The sequence below is a fragment of the Spermophilus citellus genome (genome assembly GCF_964194105.1).
Source record: "Spermophilus citellus genome assembly, chromosome: 9".
NCBI classification, from domain to species: Eukaryota; Metazoa; Chordata; class Mammalia; order Rodentia; family Sciuridae; genus Spermophilus; species Spermophilus citellus.
Window position 1 is genome coordinate 50,316,282 of NC_138191.1, and position 24,056 is coordinate 50,340,337.

Genomic DNA, 24,056 nt, shown 5'->3' on the forward strand with positions numbered 1-24,056 from the left:
ATATATATTACATTTCAAAATGTTTATGATTCATATGTATTTCATATAAATTATATATAATATATGAAATACATATATATTATATATACATATAATAAAATAATATATAAATATTATTTTATTATATATAACATATTTATTATATATCATATAATAGATTTATATTAATTTATATGATATTGCATATCATTGTAATGTAATTATATAATAATATAATTTCCATTATTAATAAGAGAATAATACAATCATTATACTAGTACAATTAATATTAATATAATATATAAAACATGGATAATATTATAATTATATATAAACAACTTATAATATATCATATAGATATATGTAAATCTATAATATGTAGTATATAATATATAATATGTAAATATAATTTAAATTATATAGTTTAGTTATTTGGCTTTAGAAGGTTTTAATGCTTCTGATAGTGTTTTTTCCCTTAGCTTTATCTGTACAAATTTTTATTTCATGACAGTTCCAAACTTTTAGTATTTTTTTTAAAATAACAAACATTTATTGGTGTCACTTACGGTAGAAAAAAGTTCCTACCCCAGATGTGCATGACCCAATTGTTAAATAGAACATTTCTGAGGTGAACACACATCCTGACCCACATTTTAATATCCAGTTTTTTAAGATAGCCAATTCCTCCTCTCTCTCTTCCCCAAAACATGTGAGCAACTGCTAATGGAAAGCAGTAAACAGCCACTTGGGCTATAGCATTTTCAACTCCACTCTGAGGTGAAGATTCCAATTACATTCGAGACTTCAGTTCTCTGTTTTCTCCTAAGTTCTGAGTCCAGTATTTACAATATTACAGCACTAGCAGATCAGTGTCTTCAACTCATCTCTTTCTGCTGTATCCTCTTCACCAGTTTGGGGAGGGCCTACATTTCCATAGAATTTGCTGATAATTGGCTGAACAATTTCTTCTAGTTCCTTCTTTTTAGTTTTGAAGTCTTCAATGTCAGCTTCTTGGTGGCTTTCCACCCATTCAATCTTTTCCTCTACAGCTTTTTCCATGGTCTCCTTATCTTCAGAGGAAAGTTTGCCTCCCAACTTTTCTTTATCTCCAATCTGATACTTTAGAGAGTAGGCGTAGCTTTCCAACTCATTCCTAGTATCAATGCACTCCTTGAGTCTTTTGTCTTCCTCAGCAAACTTCTCAACATCATTAACCATCTTTTCAATTTCTTCAGGTGTCAGGCAATTTTGGTCATTGGTAATTGTAATCTTATTTTTGTTCTCTTTACCTTTGCCTTCAGCTGTCACCCAAAGAATAACATTCACATCTATCTCAAAAGTGACTTCAATCTGGGGGACCCCACAGGAGGAATTCCAGTGAGATCAAATGTACCCGGAAGGTGGATGTCTTTTTTCAGGGGTCCTTTACCTTCATAGACCTTGAGTGGAACAGTAGGTTGATTATCAGAACCTGTAGAAAAGATCTGAGACTTCTTGGTGGGTACCACAGTGTTCCTTGGTATCAGTTTGGTCATGACACCTCCCACAGTTTCAATACCAAGTGTCAGGGGACATACATGAAGCAGTACTAGGTCACCTGTATCTTGATCATCAGAGAGTACACCAGTCTGGACAGTGTCACCATATGCAACAGCCTCATCCGGCTTTATGCCACAGGATGGATCCTTGCCATTCAAGAACTATTTAACAAGTTGTTGAATCTTTGGAATTTGAGTAGAGCCACCAACAAGAACAATCTCATCAATATCAGACTTCTTCAAGTCAGAATCCTCCAGTACTTTCTGAACAGGCTTCATGTTTTCTCTTCAAATTTTGCCTGAGTCAGGGTTTCAGAAAAGTCTTCTCCTTCATAGAAGGACTCAATTTTAATTCTTGCTTAATGTTGAGCAGACAGGGCCCACTTGGCCTTTTCTACTTTACGCTGGAGTTTCTGCACAGCTCTGTTTTCTTTCCTAACATCTTTGCCAGTCTTCTTTTTGTACAGCCTGATGAAATGTTCCATAACACGCTGGTCAAAGTCTTCTCCATCCCGATGAGTATCTCTATTGGTGGCCATGACTCCGAAGACATCAAATTGTCAATGGGGAGAAGAGACACATAGAAGGTTCCACCACCCAGATCAAACACCAGGATGTTATTCTCTCCCTCCCTCTTATCCAGACCATAAGCAATACAGCTGCTGTAGACTCATTGATGATCCTCATAACCTTCAGACCAGCAATAGTTCCAGCATCTTTGGTTTCTTGCCAGTGGCATCATTAAAATAGGCTGATACAGTAACAACTGCATGGGTAATCTTCTTTCCCAAATAAGCCTCAGCAGTCTCTTTCATTTTAGTGAGAATCATAGCAGAGATTTCTTCTGGAGCAAATGTCTTAGTTTGCCCACCTCCAATATCAAACTGAATGTATGGTTTATGTTTATGTTTCTCTTCAAACACTTTGAAAGGCAAGAACTTGATGTCTTGCTGCACAGAAGGGTCATTCCCAGTGCTGCCAATGAGCCGCTGGGCATCGAAGACTGTGTTCTCAGGATCTGAGGTGAGCTGATTCTTGACTGTATCTCGGATCAGATGTTCTTCTTCAGGGGTGAAGGCCACATAATACGGCCTGATGCACTTGCCCTGATCATTGGAGATGATCTCCAGTGGCCATTCTTGAACACCCCGATGCAGGAGTAAGTGGACCCCAGGTCGATGCCGACCACCGTACCCATGTCCTTTTCTTGTCATCCTCCTCAGCCATGCTGCGCAGAGCAGCAGCAGAACCGTGGCCACCAGAGAGAGCTTCATCTTGCCCTAGCTGTTGGCCAGTTGCTCTCCTCAGCAGACAGCCAGAAGTCGCAGGCAATCCAGCAACAGGCCGCAGCTGAGAGGAGTGAGGTTACAGGTCTCTTACACTTGAGATGCCTCAACTCTGTCCGTCTGTCTTGTCTCTGCCAATGTCTCAAACTTTTTAGTATTGAAGTGCCTTTTCTTTCTACAATTGTATTAATGACCATATGTAAAAATTGACAAGTAGAATGCCAGTAAACACAGATTCGCAAGCTTTTAGGCCACTATGTAAATATTTAAAAAGTTAAGTGAATTGCCAATGCTTCCATACATGCTATAACAACACAAGTGGTCAAAGATGCACTAGAACATTATGTGGGAAAAAAATATATTCATACCCAATCAACATTTTTCAGGCACTTGCATTCAGAAGCATTTTATGAATCAGCACCAGGTTTGCTCCAAAATAAAGCTCATTTTCCCCTCCTGCCCCTATTTGTTGAGAACAATATTATACATTAAGGATGCATTTACATGAATCATTTTATAGAGAAAATTATATTAAATTTAAAATTATAATACTTATTTTATACATAACTACAAAAACACAGAATTTAAAGACAATACCAGTGAGCACTAACATTCTATATGACTAAAACACTATCATTCTATATGACTAGCAAACACAATACAGGCCAAAAGGCAAAATATACACTTTGGCAATCCTATACAAAAGGGGTTCTGTTACAACATTCTTTCATAAAATAAATACAATACATAAAAACGAAACAAGAAAAAGAAAAACTGAATTTTGAAAACCTACAGAAACTGTGGCATTTCAAATTCAGGGTCTTGTAACTCTTCCATTTGTTTTAGCCTGAGTCCCTGGCACATTGGATTCATGTCAGGCAGGCCAACCTCCTTACAGTTCTCTTTAGGCTCAGCAACTGGTTTCAAAGCATAAGCTGATGTGCTGTCTGCCTCTGGAACAGATTTCTCCACATGACTCAGGGGAATAAGAGCTGTGCTAGGAGGCACTGCTGCTGAAGGTGAAGCTGGTCTCTCCTTAGTCTCCCTGACTTTGCTGGTCGGGGTAGGTGGTTTGTAAAATGTTGTCCCGAGATGGGGCTGCAGTATTCTGGGTGCTCTTGTAAGAGAAAGACGGTGAGAATGAGAGGACAGTCTCACTGGTGACTCTCTTGCTGAACTGGCTGGTGTGTTGGGCTGTGTGGCACCGTTGGAATGGTCACCACTAACCTTGATGCTCATTGTCACTTTTTCCTGGAGTACACTTGGCACAATCACTGCACTCCTGCCAGTTAAGTTCTTTGGTTCACATTGTTGTTCCTGAGTTTTTTGTGGAATCTGCAGATCAAAACCATTAATTTGGGAGCCAACAGTAGTAGAGGTATCTTTTCTATTAAGTCCTTCAAAGGTAAGATTCTGGCAAAACTTGTCTGAATTGACATTTCCCACATTTCTGCTGTTTTTCTCATTAGGAGAGCTTGCAAGATGGAACCTATCTACAGGCAAACAGCAACATCTGATCTTGGGGCTTGGCATAGGCCTCTGTATATCATTTGTTGTCACATCAGATTTCAGACTAAGTGGTTTTGTGGTTTTACACATATTGTCCATCTTTTGTGATGATGATTCAAGTTCTTTGTGATCTGAAATAGAAGAGATTTTTTTTTTTTAACTTCATGAAGCTTGGTTAATAAGGAAGTGTGGTTATTTATGAATGGGCATTCTCTCAAACAACAGAGTCTTACATATCTTTTCCAACATTATTTTCTCAGTCATCTATGCAGAGGAATTAAAAATCCATACAATATTAAAGGCACATTTTTAATTAAAGCATTGCTTTTTAAGATTCATCTTAATAGAACAAATAGTCACAAAGCACATAAAGTTAAAAAAAAAACACTTCCTGTAATAACTTGTTTTAGTGTACTACCCATGAATCAATATTTTCTGTGTTAAGATTTTCCTGATTTCAACAGGCAGACAATGGTAACTCTAGAACAGTAACACTATTCTTTACACCAACAAACGCCTTGTCCTGAATCCCAAGGACTTTGCCTGTCACTTAATCTGCTTTCCAGCTACATTCTGTCCATACTGAGGGCAACACACCAGAGAGGACTTGGATGCTCTCCCAGCTGATCCACTAATACATGGCAATATCCTCTGGACAAAGGAAGGTTGAAGAGCTGTCAAAATTGCCATTGTGCTACTGGTCCTGGAGACTCCAGATTTACCTCCTTCTCTTTCTCCTCTAGTCTGGTCCCAAGGTCCGTTTTCTCACCTATAACCCTAGCATCTCCCACTCTCTCTTTGCTGCATGTACCCCAGAAGCTCCTGTTGCTAGAAAGGTGCAGCCATCTGGCCATGATCCTCATCTCCCTGCAGAGAAACATCAGACAACTGTGTGCCTTGCCACTGGTCTGATGGCTTTCCAACAGCCCTGTTCATAGCCCACATTCCTCATCCCTGCCACCTGGTCCTTCTCCCATATCCTTGGGCAGTGGTTTGCAGACAGGTGCACAGCAGCATCACTTGATGATGATCGCAGGTCATCATCTCATCTGACATCCTTCTTCACCTGAGGCTTCTGGCCTCTCTTTCCTGCTTCCCAGGCAGTGCTCATGTGATTTGCTGTCCTGGACCCTTCTCCACATTGATAGAAGGGAGCTGAGCCATTGTGGTTGGATGGCAACCACCAGAACATATTTACAGTCCTGCAGAACTTCTAGCACCACTTCTAGCTGCCTGGGTGATGTCGCAGCTCCTGCTCCAGTACTGCCCTGGGCAAGCCTAGTGCACTAGCCCTACCTGCCTTCTTCTGTCAAGACAAACTCCTATGTGGAGATATGTTGGCATGTGGTGTTAATGATCTTCTAAAGAAAAGGTTCAGAATTACCTGGTATGTAATAAAAATTTCAAATATTTTTAAATTATTTATTGTTATTAGTATACCTATCTGGGAATCAAATTTCATTGGACAGTGAAACAAGGTTCCATTTAGGAATGAGACAGGATGAGGTTCAAATCCTGAATCAACAATAATTTAGGGACATGACACTTGGCATTATTTACCTTCTTCAGACTGTTAGCTATGGCTTAAATGAGGCCAAGATTCATAGCACAGAAGTGCTAATAAGATCAAATCAGATAAATGGAATAAGTGAGTCCAGTGCTTTTCTTTGCAGAGAGGTAATGGACTGTCTTTGTTTTCAGACTTTTTCAGGCTACACTCATTGATATTTCATTAATTTAATATATCAAATTTAACATTTATGACTATGTATGTCATAAATTAACATTTGTGACTATTCAGATTCAGCTCTACTAAAGCAGTAAGGAATGAAAGGTTTTCAACCCCCTTACCAGAAACCATTCACTGAAATAAAACGATCAAAAAACAGAGAACAAAAAGACTGGAGCCAAGAAAATGGAAGACATGTGTGCTTAATGTGCTAAAGATAGGCCACAGGTAAAGGGACATCAAAAAACTTTAGGAGTCTATTTTTTTTTGAGTTTCAGGAGTCCAGCTTTTTTTCTGTTTTGACTTTAATTGATGACAAAGAAGTAAAGGTGAAAACAAATCTCAGAAAGTGAACAAAAATAATTTATGAATTTCAAGATATCTTTTTACAAGGAAGAAAAAAACCCATGACATTCATTTAAATGACATTCACTAAACTTTCTCAATGGCTAGAAAAGTTAAATAATAAAACCTTGAAGTTTGAACTTACCTCAACTAAACTAACCTTTTTTTTAAAGGATGAGTATTGTAGATGGACACAATATTTTTATCTTCATTTATTTGTTTTATATGGTACTGAGGATCCAACTCATGGCCTCACACATGCCGAGGCAAATGTTTTACCACTGAGCTACAAGCCCAGCCCTCACCTTGGTTTTTAATCATGACTTCTTGGCAAGGTTTGAAATATGCAAAGATATATGTTACATGACCACTCACCAATGAGATATGCATCCCTTTTTTCCAATGCATTTTGCTTGCATTCTGATTCCTCAAATGATGTAGCCAATTCATAATTTTTAATTTCAATATCTGCAGTGTGAATATCCTATTGATACAAGAAAAGTTTTAAACTAAAAGCAAAACACATCTCAAACAGTTCAAAGATTATTAACTTGTTAACATAAACATCACAAATTTAATCCAATTCTGAAATGGTCAAAACTCACTTGCTTTGTAGAAAAATATTGTGACTTTGTGGAATGTTCTGTTGATATTATGGGTTTGGAAGGAGGGCTTATATCCACCCGAGGTGCAACAACGTCAGTATTAGATGAAACATTTTGTGGCTCTAGGGACCCATCGAAGATCATCTGTGCATTGGTAATGATGAAGTCTACCAACAGGGCCTGATTGGCATAGGCAACAAGAGAGGAGGAGATGGTACAAGGAGTGGTTGTAGGCCTGGGCCTCATGAGACAGGGTCCAAATACCACCCCCAAGTTTTTTGAGTTCATCAGGTTCTCTTCAGAATGGTCTACAACCCTGAAAAGAAGAACACATAAAGTGTATGAGATTTGCCTAATAGAGGTCCTTAATGGTAGTTTACTATGAATTGAGAAGTTTGGAGATAACTCGGGCTATAGAAGTCTACAAAACATTTGTCAAGGGTCAAGTTAGGTAGGTCTAGGGAAAGAATCCTTTGTTTCATTATGATACTTACCACACACCAAACTGAGTTTCAGAGTACTATATTAGGATAAAATGCATGTAAGTAGAAGGAACTACTGAACTCAGTAACAGAAGGAAGAAAAACACCTCTAAAAATTGCTCTATCAATGTATGTCGGATATACTCCCCATTTCTTATACTGGAAACTGGCACTGTCAATTTCTCTCTCACTTCCCAGTTAGTTTTCTTTTTTAAAAAAATAATTTTTACCTAGACATGGACACAATACCTTTATTTTATTTATTTATTTATTCTTATGCAGTGCTGAGTATCAAACCCAGTGTCTCACATGTGCTAGGCAAGTGTTCTATCACTAGACACACTCCCAGCTGCCCACAGCTAGTTTTCTAGCCTAGATGATTCTCTCTCCTGAACATCTCTCTGTTCTGTTGCCACTATCAATGTTCTGGTTTTACTTCAAACACTCTCAGCTTGTTATTTCTATGACTATCCAAAGAAATCTCTCTCTGCCTGGTTTAGCTATCAGGATGATACTAGATTCATCTATGGGTGAAAAAGCTGTGATATATATATATATATATATATATATATATATATATATATATATATATATATATATAGTGAATGGGGTAGTTTTGCTATTTGTCTTTCAGAGGATTCATCACTGATGTATAGAAATGCATTTGATTTATGGGTATTAATTTTATATCCTGCTACTTTGCCAAATTCATTTATTATTCTAGAAGTTTTCTTGTGGAGTTTTTTTGATCCTCCAAGTATAAAATTATGTCGTTGGCAAGGAATGGTAATTTAAGTTCTTCTTTTCCTATTTGTATTCCCTTGAATTTCTTTCATCTAATTGCTCTGGCTAGAGTGGCAAGCATTATGTTGAACAATTTTTAGATGGAATGCTTCCAATTTTTCTTCATTTCGAATGATGTTAGCCTTAGGTTTAGCATAGAGAGCTTTCACTATGTTGAGGTATATTGCTACTACCCCTACTTTTTCTAATATTTTGAACATGAAAAGGTACTGTATTTTGTCAAATGCTTTCTCTGCATCAATTGGTATAATCATAGGTTTCTTCTCTTTAAGTTTATTGATGTGATGAATTACATTTATTGATTTCTGTATGTTGAACCAACCTTGAAACCCTGGAATACACAACTTGATCATGGTGCATTGTTTTTTTTTATATGTTTTTGTATGTGATTTGCCAGAATTTTATTGAGAATTTTTGCATCTATGTTCATCAGGTAGATATGGATCTGAAATTTTCTTTCCTTGATGTGTCTCTGGCTGGTTTCAGTATCAGGGTGACACTAGCTTCACAGAATGAGTTTGGAAGGGTTTCCTCCTTTTCTATTTCATGGAATAATTTGAAGCCCTTCAAGATATGAATAGTTAAAAAAAACTGTGGTATATATACACAATGGACTATTACTCAGAATCACAAGAGAATAAAATAATGGCATTTATAGGTAAAAGGATGGAGTTGGTGAATATCATGAAGTAAGCCAATCCCCCAAAATCAAAGGCCAAAATTCTCTCTGATAAATAAATGTTGATACATAATTGGGTCTCTGGGGATGGAGGAACATTGGTTGGGCTCAGGAGAGGGAAGGAAGAGGAGGGGTACGGGGTAGGAAACATAGTGGAATGAGACAAACATCATTACCCTAAGTACATGTATGATGGCACACGTGGTATGACTCTACATCATGTACAGAGAAAAGAAAATTTGTGCTCCATTTGTGTACAATGGATTTAAAAGCATTCTGCTGTCATGTATAACTGATTTGAACTACTAAATTTTTTTTTATTTTTTTTTATTTTATTTATTTATTTGTATGTGGGGCTGAGGTTCAAACCCAGGGCCTTGCACATGCTCTACTGCTGAGCCAAAATTCCAGCCAGAAAAAATAAATTTAAAAAAAATTTAAAAAGGAGATCTTAATTGTTGTCAGAAAGGTCTAGCAGGCAAATCTGAATATGTGAAATTCCTGATTCCAAGTTCTTTAGTGGGTATAGAAACAACATGGTCAACTAATCTGCCAGGTAGGTAAAATGTTTTATCAAGTCTCTAGGAAGGGTAGCACCGTTCCTGCTACTGCTCGCTATATTGTAGCCTAATGAAATCAAATTTTCTAAATGCAAAATGCTTTCTTGTGTCTCCGTGTCTGTTTCTCTCTGCCTCGTATGCTCTTCTGCACGTTCACTACCAAATCACCACTCAGTTCTTGAAATCAGACACAAGGCCTTTTGCCTCTTCTGCTCTATTCCTACCCCCAAAACTTCCTCTGCATGCCTACAAGCTGTGCACAGCTACTAGAAAAGGATGATGGTGAACTGTGGTTATATACAGATCTGTACCCCAAGAGGATAAGCCCACAAATAGCAGAAACCCTATACTTCCATCCTAGTTTCCCCAGCCAGAGTCTCACACACAGGAAGCACCTGAGGGAACCATGTTTGCTGCATGAACATGTATTCAATGTCTCCCTCTCCCAACACATAATAAAAACATCCTAAAAATCATTTTGAAAATCATAACACAACAATATAAATGTACTGAATACTATTGCCCTGTTCAATTAAAAATGGCTAAGATGGTATAAAAATTCTTACCTCCTAAGATGGATGATAAGGTAATGTAGAGTGTTGAAATTGGACGGTGGCAATTTTCTTAGAAGGTCCTTGGTTTTGAGAATAATTTGGTTGATTTCCGTACACATATTTGGAGATGTGTTGTCTTCAGAGTTGTCCCTTTTGGTGTCCTGTTCTTGGTTAATATGTTGGATGACATTTGCAAGCTCCATAAATTCCTGGTACCATTGGAATAAAACCAATGGTTCTGGTAGCTAAAGAAACAAAATTATATTAAAATACCTTTGGGTTGAGGTTGTGGCTCAGAGGTAGAGTGTTTGCCTAGCACATGCGGGGACCTGGGTTTGATCCTCAGCACCACATAAAAATTAATAAACAAAATAAAGGTATTGCATCTTGCTACAACCAAAAAATAAATATTTTGAAAAAATCTTCTGCCTGTTTTCTTTGTTAAATCAACTATAAGTGAGAATTGCTCAAATAATTTAGCATGTCCCTTTAGATTAACAAAATTTTCTAAAGTCAATCTGTATTTATTGATATCTTTTTCAGTACTGGAGATTGAAGCTAGGACCTCAAGCATGCTATGCAAGCACTCTAGTACTCAGCTTCATCCCTGCCCATAAAATAAAATATATATGTTTGGTAGAGAAGTGACTTAGAAAGCAAGTCAAAATCTTGACTATAAATTATATTTATGTTAATAACAAATTAATAGATAATGAGTGAAATTCTAAACTTTAAATGAAGTTTAAGCTTTAAGCTTCATTATGGGATTTTAAAACTCTTCATCTCTATCCTAAACACATTATATTCACATCTGCCCCCCAAATAGCATAATCTTCAGCTGTTTTACTGGAACAAACATAGAATAGTGAACAAAATCTATAAAATGAATCAGAAACCCACGGATTTTATGAGTAAGGGGTAAAAATATCCAAGTGCTAAAGGGCACAGATTTTACTTGGGCAAGAATGAAGATCAGCACAAGATAATATGACCTACAAAAACATACTGTCAACATCTCATGAAACTTTAAAACAGGCTGATTTGCCATGAATAGATCAAAAGAAGTAGTTCTTACAACAAATATCCACTGCCATAATGAATTTCAATGTTTCTACTGATCTACAATAGAAAATTCAGTGAACAGTTAGCTACCTGATGTCCTATAATATCTGTGGGAAGTTAAGGTGTTGCCTTGTGATCAGTTTCTATCTTCACCACTCTGGGATCTGAGGCAAGTCACATCACCTCTTGGAGCTTTAGGTCAATGAGTCAGATAAAGGCTACTCTCTAACACTATTGCAAGAATTGAGCACACTTTCACAAATGAAAGTCTTAGACATACAAAATTCCTCAACAGAATGCAAGTTTATTGTATTGGACCCAATTCATCTCCTCTCCCTGACTGACTAAACAAGGTTAAGGATGACACATTATGAGACTTCCAGTCATTCAAAGGTATCAGCCTCCATTTCTCAGTTGAGGGGTCTGTAGAATGTGATTAAAGGGTTATCAGTGCTTTCCTGGGCTAACATTGTAAATCCAGCAATTTATACTTAATTTCTTTCCCTCCTGCAATTCCACTAAAATACAGTAGGCTCATAAGGACTAGGAAAATAGAGAAAACCAAAAGCAACAATTCACAAGTAGAAGAGCAGATGAATAAGTCCTGATGCAGCATTTCCAAGAGAACTGACCCTTTGTCACTCAACATGATTTTCAGAATCCTAAAGGGATGTGGACAATCACTACCAGGTCCTCTGATCTTGGCTTAGGTTGCAGGTGGGCCAGCTGAGAAAGCTTAGCTCTCTATAGAATCCTGTCTCCACTCCATGTACTAGGGCAATCTCCTTTCTAAAACTCTGGAACATTTTTCTCTGGGCAATGGGATACAGAGGCTCTCTGAATCGAGGCAATGCCAAACATAAGGAACAGAGAAGTAACTGTCTTCAAATGGGGATATGTTGGCTATATGCACACTGAAAGCACAGATCCTACAGTCTTAGTAACCCTGGCTCCCACAGTATTGGTACTGTATCTCTAGGCAAGGAAAAAACCCTTTCCTGGGGGACTGGGGTTGTGGCTCAGTGGTAGTGCACTCATCTGGCATGTGTGAGGCGCTAGGTTTGATCCTCAGCACCACATAAAAATAAATAAATTAATTAAAATTATTGTGTCCATCAAAATTAACAAAAATGCCATCCCAGGAGGACCACACCAGTGCCAGAACAGGGAACTAGAGACATGTAGTTAGGCATATACCAAACAGTCCACCTAGACCACTTTATAGTAAAGTTCAAAGTTTTTAAAAAGACTTGATGTGTGTTCAAGTGCTTCCAAAGTGATTTCAAGCCCAAACTCATGTAACTAGACACCATGAAAGACAAAAATCAAAATGGGTAGATAAAGAACAAATTGAAGGTGTAAAATGATGCTGTCAATATGCTGGCAACTAGTCAGATATGGTGAAAGAGCACTGGAAATGCAACTGATCTAAATTGAGATGTGCTCTAAATGAAAAATAGATACCATATTTCAAAGAAGAAGAGCTGCAATACAAATAAATAAATAAACAAAATACCTCATAATTTGAAAAACTAGATATTCAAAATGTTAAATGATATATTAAAATTCGCTTCACTTTATTTTTAATTTTTATGTTGCTATAGAAAATTTAATGTTATATATGAGGGTCACATTGTATTTCTACAAAGGTTAGAGGTCAAATAGAGAAAAGAACCCTTAATGAGAAAAATCTGTGAATATCCACAATAAAAGAGCATCATATAATCATTTAAAAAATGTTATCAAAAGAATAGAAAATCAGACTTCTTGAATATTAAAGCATGATTTCACAAATGGAGTAATTTACTTATTCAAGAAGAAAAAGACAAGGAAATGTCTTAGAAAGTTTTTGAAGAAAAAAAGAACAATAAAGAAAAGGTAAGGGAACTGGAGAACAAGTATGCTTGCCAAGCAAGTGCAAGACCCTGAATTGTTAATCCCCATGAGTACAAATAACAAATTTATAAATATTTATATGTGTGTTTGTGTATGTGTACACACACACATCTCCAAACAAGAGCTTCAAGTACAGGGGTGGGAGAATGGCAATAAAAATCAAGAAAAGTTCCAAGAACTAAAGTGCTCACAACTGACGGAGCTCATGGAGTGGCCAGAATACTGGATGGAAATATATCCACATCAAAGTACATCATTATAAAATCTTAGAATAATGAGGGGGATGATGACATAGTCTATACCAATGAAAAATATGAAATATAAAATATTTTTGCTCTTTGCATTTGATGGTAGGTTTAGAATAAAACTTTAACCTGCTGAAGGTAAAATTTTAACACTTCACAGATATCGTGTGAAGAAAATTCGGAGAGATCTACTAAATGCCTTCCGTTTTCCAGAGCTCGACACAGTATTGCCATTTTTGCCTTGTTGCCACTCACTCGATAAATTCCCTTGAAGAGAAAAGAAAAACAGAATGCAATATTTTACTTTAGTACAAAGGGCTAAATGCAGACATCTAGACAGAGTTGATGTATCTACTTCAATTTTATTAGTATTTAAAAAATACAAGTTGAAGTCAAATAAATTAACATTTTCCAAATAAATGTGAATAAATTTAGTTATTACAAATGGAGAGTGCTGATTTTCTTAAAGTCTCTTTTTCATTAAGACAAATCAAAAAGGCATTTATGTTTTTAGAGTTTTAAGAGTAAACAACATACTTGTAAACACAAGGCAGTCTTTTCAATTTCTAAAGTACACATTTTGATTATGAAAGGAATGCCATCTGGCTCCTTTTTGGCAACACAGGACAATTCTGCTCCAAATAAGTGCATTTTCCCCCGAAGTTTCCGATGTCCGCAAAGGATGGTTAAGTTTGCCATGCATTTTTTATGGCAGACAAGAAGACACTATAAGAAAATGATATTTGAAAACTGATTGACTCACCTTAAAATTATTCACAACTAAGCAAAATACAGGCCGACTAATAACGACAAAAATATGTTAAAAAGTACGATTTGTGGTTTGTGAATTACATTTAACAGGAAAACAAAGAAGAAAATTATAGAAATAAACTGTGGGACTTTATTAAACATGTACTGGCAAGCCAGGTGTGATGGCATATGCCCATGATTCCAGCTACTTGATGGGTTGAAACAGGAATTTCACAAGTTGAAGGCCAGACCAATCTAGCAAGAACCCATTTCAAAACACAATTTTAAGAAAGGGTAGATGGGCTGGGGATGTGGCTCAAGCGGTAGTACTCTTGCCTGGTGTGCGAGGGGTGCTGGGTTCGATCCTCAGCACTACATAAAAATAAAATTTAAAAGAAGATATTGTGTCTACCAAAAACTGAAAAATAAATATTAAAAAAATCTCTCTCTCTCCTTCTCTCTCTCTCTCTCTCCCCCTCTCCTTCTCTCTTTCTCTTCTCTCTCTCTCTCTAAAAATATGGCATGTGCAAGACCCTGAATTTAGTTCCCAGGAGTACAAACAACAAATTTATATATATTTAAATGTGTGTTTGTGTGTGGACACACACATCTCTAAATAAGTAAAATCATAACAAAAAAGTAGATAGCAAAAGAAAAAATTGTGATTCCAAAAGATCTTACCTCTTCGCATTTAAGACCTCTAAATATGAAAATGCGTTCACAGTATAGACATCTTGCTGGAAATCTCCATTTTCTGAACTTATGGGTGGCAGCTGCTTTTGCCATTAATGATTGCTGAAATGTTCCAAAGGAGCTCGGTCCTTACAACAGAAATGTTAGTATGTAAGAAGGGTAAAATGACAAAAACATATACCACATGTTATTGTACTTGGAATAATTTTTAGACTTTGAGATTACTTACATATTACAAAAAGCTATTATTTTGCATTTCTAACATAAAAAGCATCTCATTTATTGATCTCTTATAAAACACATTTTTATGTACTTATGACAGTGGAATGCATTACAATTCATATTACACATGTAGAGCACAATAGTTCACATCTCTAGTCATATACAAAGTATATTCATACCAATTAGTGTCTTCATACATGTATTTGGCATAATGATGACCTTCTCATTCCACCATCATTTCTAACCCCATGTTCTCTCCCTTCCCCTCCCACCCCTCTGCTCCAGAGTCCTCCCTTGTTCCCCCTCCCTACCCCACTATGAATCCACCTCCTTATATCAGAGTGAACATTTGGCATTTGTTCCTTTGGGCTTGCATAGCTTCACTGAGCATTATCTTCTCCAACACCATCCATTTATCTGAAAATGCCATGATTTTATTCTCTTTTATTGCTGAATATATAGGATTTTGGAAGAACCCTGCATGTTTTTATGCAGAAATTAACAAGTTGATTCTAAAATTTATATGAAAATGTTAAAGATATAGGAGAGCCAAAGAAATTTTAGAGAATCTAGACTACTTGACTTCACAATTCACTGTAGAGCTACAGGATTCAAGCCAGTGTGCTTTTGGCCTGGGAAGAGACATGCAGATCAACAGAATAAAATAGAATTCAAAGTAGACTCTCTTGTATTTAGTGAAGCTATTTCTTTTTTTATAAATTCATTTAATTTTTTAAATACATGACAACACTGGAATGCATTTCAATTCTTATTACACATACAGAGCACAATTTTTTGTATCTCTGGATATAAAGTACGTTCATGTCAGTTTATGCCATTATATATGTTCTATTTTTTTGCATTACAATTCGTAATACACATATATACCACAATTTTTCATATCTCTGTTTGTATATAAGGTATGTTGACACCCATTTCAAGTCTTCATATATGTACTTTGTATAATGATGTCCATCACATTCCACCATCCTTGCTAATCCCCTTCCCCCTCTCTTTCCCTCCCACCCCTCCCTAGAATTAATCTCATCCTCCCATGCTGTTCCTCCCAACTCAACTATAAGTCACCCCACTTATAGCAGAGAAAACATTTGACATTGTTTTTTTTTGGAATTGGCTGACTTCATTTAGCATTATCTTCTCCAACACCATCCATTTACCTGCAAATGCCATAATTTTGTTCTTTTATCAGGCTGAGTAGTTTTCCATTGTGTATAAATGCCACTTTTTTTATCCATTCATCCACTGAAGGACATCTAGGTTGGCTCCACAGTTTAGCTATTGTGAATTGTGCTGCTATAAACATTGATGTGGCTGTGTCCCTGTAGGGTTCTGTTGATTTCATTGTATAGTTATTTCACCTCTTTTGTTGATTCTCAGGTATCTTATTTTTTTTTTCAGGATATTGTGAATGGGGAGTTTTCCTCATTTCCTGCTAAGAGGATTTGTGACTGATATACACAAATGCTTTTGATTTATGGGTGTTGACTTTATATCCTGCTACTTTGTTGAATTCATTTACTATTTCTTGAAGTTTATTTAACTTTTGTTTGGAAGATCTCTCTAGTGGTGAGAGAGGTGGGTTAAAATCACCCAAGATTATTGTGCTGGGAGGTCAATTTGACTCTTGAACTTGAGAGGAGTTTGATGAGCATAGCTGCACCATTGTTTGTGGCATATATATTTATGATTGTTATGTATTGTTGATGTATGGTTCCCTTGAACAGTATGGAACGTCCAACTTTATCCCTTTTGATTAGCTTTGGTTGAAGTCTACTTTATTTGATATGAGTTTGGAGACCCCTATTGCTTCCTCACTATATGTGAGTGGTATGATTTTCCCAACTTTTCACCTTCAGTCTGTGTATGTCTTTTTCTATCAAATGAGTATCCTGTAGGCATTATATTCTTGGATCTTTTTTAAAAATCTAATCTGCTAGCCTATGTCTTTTGATTGGTGAGTTTCAGCCATTAATGTTTAGGGTGACTATTGAGATATGGTCTGTATTTCCAGTCATATTTGTTTATTTTTATTACTTAATGTGACTTGGTTTCCTCTTTGATTAGTTTTTCTTTTAGTGTACTACCTCCTTCTGCCGGTTATCAATGTTTTTCATTTTCTCTTCATGAAATAGTTTGCCAAGGATGTGTTTTAGTGTCGGTTTTCTAGCTGTAAATTCTTTTAACTTTTGTTTATCATGGAAAGTTTTATTTCATCTTAAAATCTGAAGCTTAGTTTGGCTGGATACAAGATTCTTGGTTGGAACCCATTATCTTTCCAGTTTGAAATATGTTGTTCCAGGATCTTCTAGCTCTCAGGGAATGTGTTGAAAAATCTGCCGTTATCCTAATTGGTTTACCCCTATAAGTAATCTGATTCTGTTTGCTTGCGGCTTTTAAAATTCTCTCCTATTTCTGTATATTGAGCATTTTCATAATAATGTGTCTTGGTGTGGGTCTGTTGTGATTTTGCACATTTGGTGTCTTGTAGGCTTCTTGGATTTGGATTTCCATTCTATCCTTCATGTCTGGAAGTATTTCTGATACTATTTCATTGAATAGATTGCTCATTCCTTTGGATTGAACCTCTGTGCCTTCCTCTATCTCAATGACTCTTAAATTTGGTCTTTTTATGCTATGCGATATTTCTTGGATTTTCTGCTTGTGGTTTCTTATCATTTTTGCTGTGCTTGTCTACATTCTTTTCAAGATGATATACTTTGTCTTTGTGGTCTGATGTCCTATCTTCTAAGTTGTATACTCTGCTGGTGATGCTCTCATTTGTGTTTTAAATTTGGTTCATTATTTCTTTCATTTCAAGGATTTCTGTTAAAAAAAAAAAATATATATATATATATATATATATATATATATATATATATATCCTCAATCTCCCTGTAGATGTTATCTTCTGCTTCTTGGATTTGTTTATGTAGCTCATTGTTAAAGTGATCTTTCACTGTCTGTATTTGTTGTCTAATGTCTTTTTCAAGATTCCAAAATATCTGAATAATGTAAATCCTGAAATCTTTCTCTGTCATTTTTTTCTGCTGTTTCTGATAATTCTTCTAATGATGCATTGTCTTCAATTGTTTGTGGTATTTTCTTCCCTTGACTTTTCATGTTGCTGGTATTTCTTTCCTGCTCTATGGGACTGGAGTGTTATTCTTTTTACCCTATAGATTTGTAGTGCTCTTGTATATTCTAAGATCCCTTCTTTGTGGGGAAGGACAATGTTGACAGTTCCCAATATCAACAATACATCACTTATGTGTAAATTACTGCTATTAAGACATTTATAGTCTCAATGTCTAGTAATGTTAGATTCAATTATAATTTAAAATATAATCAGTAGTTTCATAGAAGATGTACACTTTCTTCTGGTGGTGGACAGAGAACTGGAGGTCAGGTATCTGACATTATGTTAAGGGCGAAAGATGTAAGGGCAATGGATTAATAAAACTTAAGAAATTTGGAGGAGAACTCTAATCAAGAAGGTTAGTAGCAGGGGAATAGACAGGAGGTAATTTAGGGGAGACAAGTATGTGGGAGGACAGTAGAATGCATAAAAACAAACACATATATGTGTTTAGAAAATTACAAGAAGTAAAAATAGTAAAAATTAGGAGGTTGAAAGAGAAAGAGAGGGAGGAAGAAAATAAAAAGGAAGCAAAAAAGAGAAAAAAGAGAGAAATAAAAAAAGAGGGATGGCTTATGCAATTCCTTTATATTATATTATTATGGTCACTCAGTTCTATTTCATGCAAAGTTCTTGGTTGTGGGGTTGTGGGGACCAGAGAAGGAGGGGTAGGGGCGAAAGAAAGAGGATAAAATGGAAAAGAAGAAAACAAAAAACAAAACAAACAAACAAACAACAAAATACTCTCAGAGTTCCCTTTTCTTCTCTTTTCTTTCAGTAGGTGGAGTTGTCTATTCCAAGCTTGGTTCTCTGCCCTCAGGGTGGTGTAGGTAACCAGTGTGAGAAGACTGAAGCTCTTCCTGTCTTATCTTGGCTTCCCTAATCTTGGTCTCTCTGAGTTGCTCCTAAGGTTTTAGCCCCCTTCTCTCTATTGCTTATCAGGTCTCAGCTGGGGGACCTCACGCCCTCCACCTTAGAATCGTACCAGGTGGGCAGCTTCCTGGTGGCACTGCTCTCCTGTTCAACTGAGAGCTGATTTTGTGCTGATCGTTTCTATACTGAGTTATTACAGCTGGGGGAGGGGATTTGGAACCCAGGTACCTGTTCAGTCACAGATCTGGCTGGTAACCACACCCACCAAAGATGGTGAGAAAGGTCGAGTCAGTCCTTTTCCCAGTTGGGGTGTCTGGTGAGGTGGGGGGAGCTGGGATGTTCTTGTGCTGTGCCTAGAATGTGGTCTGGGGACCTGCGTGATAGCAGAGCATCCTCTGGAGGTCTGCCACTCCGCCGAGGTGCTGAGTTGGTGTCTCTGCTCCCCCACTTGAGAGTGGCACCTGTGCTCAAACTGTGGGCTTTGGGACCGGAGCCTGGAGTCTCACCTGAACACAGAGTTCTGCTTGGTGTTCACAGCTCTGGTGGATTCTGCGAAAATCCGCTGTATGGAGTCCTGTCACATGCGCTGAGATGTTGTGTTTCCCCAAGGCAAGACCCGGAGGAGGAGAAGCCACCTGATAGCTTTCTCTGATTCAGGCACAGAGAAGCTAGAAACAGGATCTCCTCTACTCTGCCACCTTGGATCCCAGTCAACCGATTTCTGACAGAGATGCCAAAGTACTTCCGTGGTCTTTCAATAAATGGTGTTGAAATAACAGATATCCATAATGTGAGGGATGAACCTCAAACCTTATTTCAGTCAACTCTAAAATGAACAGGAACCACACACCTAAACATACAACCTAACACTATCCATCCTTGAATTCAAGGTTAAAAAGGGCAGCTGCCTATTTTTATAAATAAAGAATGTTTTAGGAACACAGCCATGTTGATGTATTGTGTATAATTGCTTTTAAGGATTATTAAGTATAATGGTAGTAGAGATAAAAGACTGTACAGGTGTTGATAATTTTTGAAACTGAGGTTGTATACACATAGTTCAAATACTCTTGGGCCTACTTTCATGACTGTTTGAAATTTCCCATAATAAAAACTTGTTTTTCTTTTTTTAGTCTACCTTCAGATCTACTCTGGGCTATCTCAAGATCATCCCCGTAAGCTCCATCACTCTCCTTCCCATTTCTCTCCAGCAAGGCTCAACCAATCCAAAAGTCCCCTGAATGTCCTGTGGAAGCCAGCCATTCATTCTAACATGCTAAGCACAGATGTGACATCATGGTGGTACTGAATGAATATTAGAGAAATATATTGTAAGTAAAATTATGGAAGGTTCTGTCTGCATACACCCTGAAGTTGAAACTGAACTTACCCTTCCCTAACACTTCTATAAACATGTTAATTAGTTCCTACCTCTTCCTTTCAAAGGAAGACTATGGGACTAGACTGTAGTTCAGTGGTAGAGTGCTTGCCTAGCATGCCTGAAGCCCTGGTTCAATATGTAACACCACAACAAATAAAATAAAAAGGAAGACTGTGACATTTGAAAACTTTCTCAGCAATACATCCTGAAACTTTCTTCAAGAAAAATAAAACTCTTATCAAGGGAGGCATTATTGCTGAATATCTGCTCTATGAGCAAGGTGGCTCATTTCCTTATCACGTAATAATAAAGACAATTAATAAAACACATACCACTTTCCACAGAAAAGACCAGAATGTGCTCCCAACCTTTATCAATCCCCTGGATTCTTTACACACATGAATTATCTTTATGTGTGTGGCTCATCACCATGATGAAAGTGAGTGGGAAATTAAAAAGAAACAGCAAACCAACTACTCTTCAGAGATATTGTCTGTGACTTGTTGTCTCAAATCAAGTGGTTCTGGCTTGATTTGAGACACCTGCACATTCTGGCCACCTACAGAGCTTTCTTTCAGATTCCTCAATGGCTCAGAGCACATGGCTGCACTGTCAAAGCAGTGAGATCCTGGTAGACATTAGAGATAACCAGCAATTCTGTGCAGAAAGCCTCCCCACTTCTGTGCTTATTAAAGTTACCTTTCACTTTCAAGCTCACACAAAAATATCACTTCATTCCCTCCATTGAAAATAATCATTCCTTTGGCTCTAGTATTTGTTATTGTATTCTGCCACTCATTAAATGGAAAGCTTCTACAGGGAGTCTGTCTAGCATAAAGTGAGACCCTGCTAAATTTTCAGAGTGAATGGTGATAAATTATGATGGACGAGCATCAGAATTCTTCCAGAATCCCTTCTGGGAATCATCTTTGTTCAACGGTAGTACTAACCCCCTGGGACCAAGAGCAGTTGTAAAGGCCCACATTCCTAGGTCAAGGACTTTTGCAGGTGGGAGGTGAAGGGGATGATAATTGAGAAGTTGTTCTATTTTCCGGAGGTGGAGTGGGCTGGTGTTACCCTACGTTCACTGAATAGTGATTCTTCAACTCAGCTAAACTTCAATATCCTGCCAACTTGGGGGCTGAAACTTTTCTACCTGGGCCCATCGGGCTTTCTTCAAATTCAGTCTGAAAGGTTTTATCAAAATCATGAGACCAGAGCTATAGGTATTGTCAACCTAATGAGGCTTAAGTGTCACTGTTCCTCACTTGCACAGTTGTAAGAATGAAGTAGCATTTCTAAGTTGGCATTTCTGGCAAACTGCTTAAAGAACTCACTGCAGGGAAAAGGATCTAAATCTCAAAGACACACATGTATAATGTGCTGTGATTTATTTACTCATCCTAAATACTCACCTTCACATCTAATTTTGAATTATTTTTCATGAAGAGGGAGGCCCCTACACCCAAACTCAATAAGGAGGTGAAGTGAACCCAAAGAAGAAAAGAACAAAACTGATATAGAACAAAAGCTGCCTGCTGTTTAGAAATGGTCTTGGAATATTCACAAAACACCTAACACTCCTCCCTTCCCCCCAAAGATCCAAAGAACTCAGTGGATGTCAAAGATCCAAATGACTCAGTGTGGAACCCTCTCCTTGGTCTCCAAGGCAGGGACAGTAGTGAAAAAGTGAAATAAACCAGCACCTGTCTGACTCAAAGAAAAGGACAGTCCTGGTCCACTTGGTTTCCACAGAAGGGGGGCGACCTTTGGAACACCAGATTTTTATCACCCACAGGGTCTTGGGGTATCCTGGCCACATACTCACAGGGACATACTCTCCTTGTAGCAGTTGGGATCTCCCAGCTTATCAATTCCAATTTACACCCTAACTTTGTGTGCTAAGGTCATGGTTGAAAAATGGTGAATGGAAACAGAAGGGACAGTAATAAGGAAAGGACAGAGAAGAGGTAGGATAGAGATGCAACAGAGGGGGCACTCAGAAATAAAGGCAAGGAGAGTGTCCCTGCACCTTTAGACCCCTCTCCCCTCCCGAAAGTAGTCACCAACCAAGGCCTAGATGAGGTGAAGTGGGTAAAGAAAAAGTAAAAAGGGAACAGCACTTGTTAGTTTCTTTACCTAGGTACTCATCAGAATGAAATTTCAGGAAATGTCACAACACTTACAAAAAGATCCCAGTGGGAAAGACGATTGTGAAGACCCGAAAACCAAGAAGGAAAAGTCAAGTTAACCCGTGAGTATCCTGAGTATCACGAGTATCGCTCTGGTCAGCAGCTGCCTCAGCGACGTCCTCCTGCTCCAACTGCTCACTGATCACCAAGGACCACAGTGTTCCGGTTCCCATAGTGCCCGCTCCTGATGTCTACCGCTGGTGGGCGCCCATCCCAAGGTTCCATCCTCCCGGAAGACCCCGCCCCGCCCGCAGCCGCCTCCCCTCTGGGACCACCGCTTGACCCTGCAGCCGCCCTGACCCTGGATGGCAACTGGTCAGCAGCCATCTCTGCAGTCCCCAGCCCAATGCAGCGCCAGAGCGACCACCGCCATCCCACACTCATCCCCGCGCTTCCTCCAGTCTCCAGGACTCAATCTCCCGCCAAATGCATGGCAAGAGAGGGCCAGAGCTCCCTGCCTCCATCCCCACGCATGGCCCTTGGATGCCCTATCAAGCCACCTCCAAGACTACCCTGGCCACATAAGCCCCTCCCTGCCATGCACTGCCAAGTCCCCCAGAGACCAGCCACTGGCCAGAGCTGGGGGGGGGGTGGAGGGGGGGTGGAACCAGGGCCAGTGGCAGATGAGGGCGGTTGTGGATCACAGGCTATCCGCTGTGAAGCGCACTGATCCAGTCCCCCAGAGGCAGGTGGATGCCCTAGAGAATAAGCCTGACAGATAATTCTTGGAGCCCCTGCTGCCAGCAGTGCTGAGGCCAGCAAAAAGAAGCAGACCATTACCAAGGAGGATGAGCGAGGGGAAAGGAGACCTTGGAGCATTGTGCCCAGGAGGCCCAGGGAGGGCCCTCAACTTGCTGCTCGGAAGAAAACGAGGGGCCATCATGACTTAAATAGCACTTTCACCCGATCGTCCTCAGAACTTGCTGCCAGCACTGACCCTGAAGAGTGGGGCTGCAGTCTGCAGAAGCTACAGAAGTGCATGAAGGGGGGGGGGGCTCTGGCCATTGGCAGATTGGATCCCTTGTCTCAGTGACAGTCTGCCAATGGCTTTTTCCTTCACCTAGGCAGGGCTTATGCAGACACAGAGGGGAGGTTATGTGTTGGCCCAAGAAGCTCTGGCACCCCCTATAAGGAGCCCTGGGTTGCCTGAGGCCAGATTCTGACTCTGATGTGGGAGACATAGAAGAAGTGGAACAGGATTTCATTGGCGAGGACCCTGCCGTCAACCCAAGCAGGAGAACAGACCAGGACTGGGAAACGGCGTTGGCAGCTTCCTCCCTGGCCTAGGTGGTGGAGTACACAGGTCCCAAGCTCTTCAAGGAGCCCAGTAGAAAGTCCAACAAGCCCATCATCCACAAGGCCATCTCCCACTGCTGGGAAGGTGAAGGAGCCTCACAAGAACTCCATATTGGAGGAGCTGGAGAAGTGTGACGCCAATCACTACTTCATCCTATTTCGTGACACAGGTTGCCAGTTCAGGGTGCTGTACTGCTACTACCCGGACACCAAGGAGAT

At 38.7% G+C, this 24,056-nt stretch overlaps 2 protein-coding genes and 1 pseudogene across 3 annotated transcripts in view; all 3 read right to left on the reverse strand.

Moving 5' to 3' along the window:
• The window catches only part of SLC35A3 (solute carrier family 35 member A3), a gene marked incomplete at its 3' end in the record, with an annotated part of 131,451 nt that overhangs the window by 72,173 nt on the left and 35,222 nt on the right, over nucleotides 1-24,056 (reverse strand). The window lies entirely within an intron of this gene.
• On the reverse strand, nucleotides 823-3,908 carry LOC308657306 (endoplasmic reticulum chaperone BiP-like; annotated as a pseudogene). The gene has a single exon. The product of its transcript is annotated as an endoplasmic reticulum chaperone BiP-like (transcript).
• Nucleotides 3,593-10,130, reverse strand: LOC308655487 (rho GTPase-activating protein 29-like; the record flags this gene model as incomplete). Its single annotated transcript, XM_081305590.1, has 4 exons — nucleotides 10,083-10,130; nucleotides 6,992-7,307; nucleotides 6,762-6,870; nucleotides 3,593-4,443 (listed from the first exon to the last, which is right to left on the reverse strand). The coding sequence occupies exons 2-4, from the start codon at nucleotides 7,277-7,279 to the stop codon at nucleotides 3,593-3,595; spliced, it is 1,248 nt and encodes a 415-aa protein (XP_081161716.1). The 5' UTR covers nucleotides 7,280-7,307; nucleotides 10,083-10,130.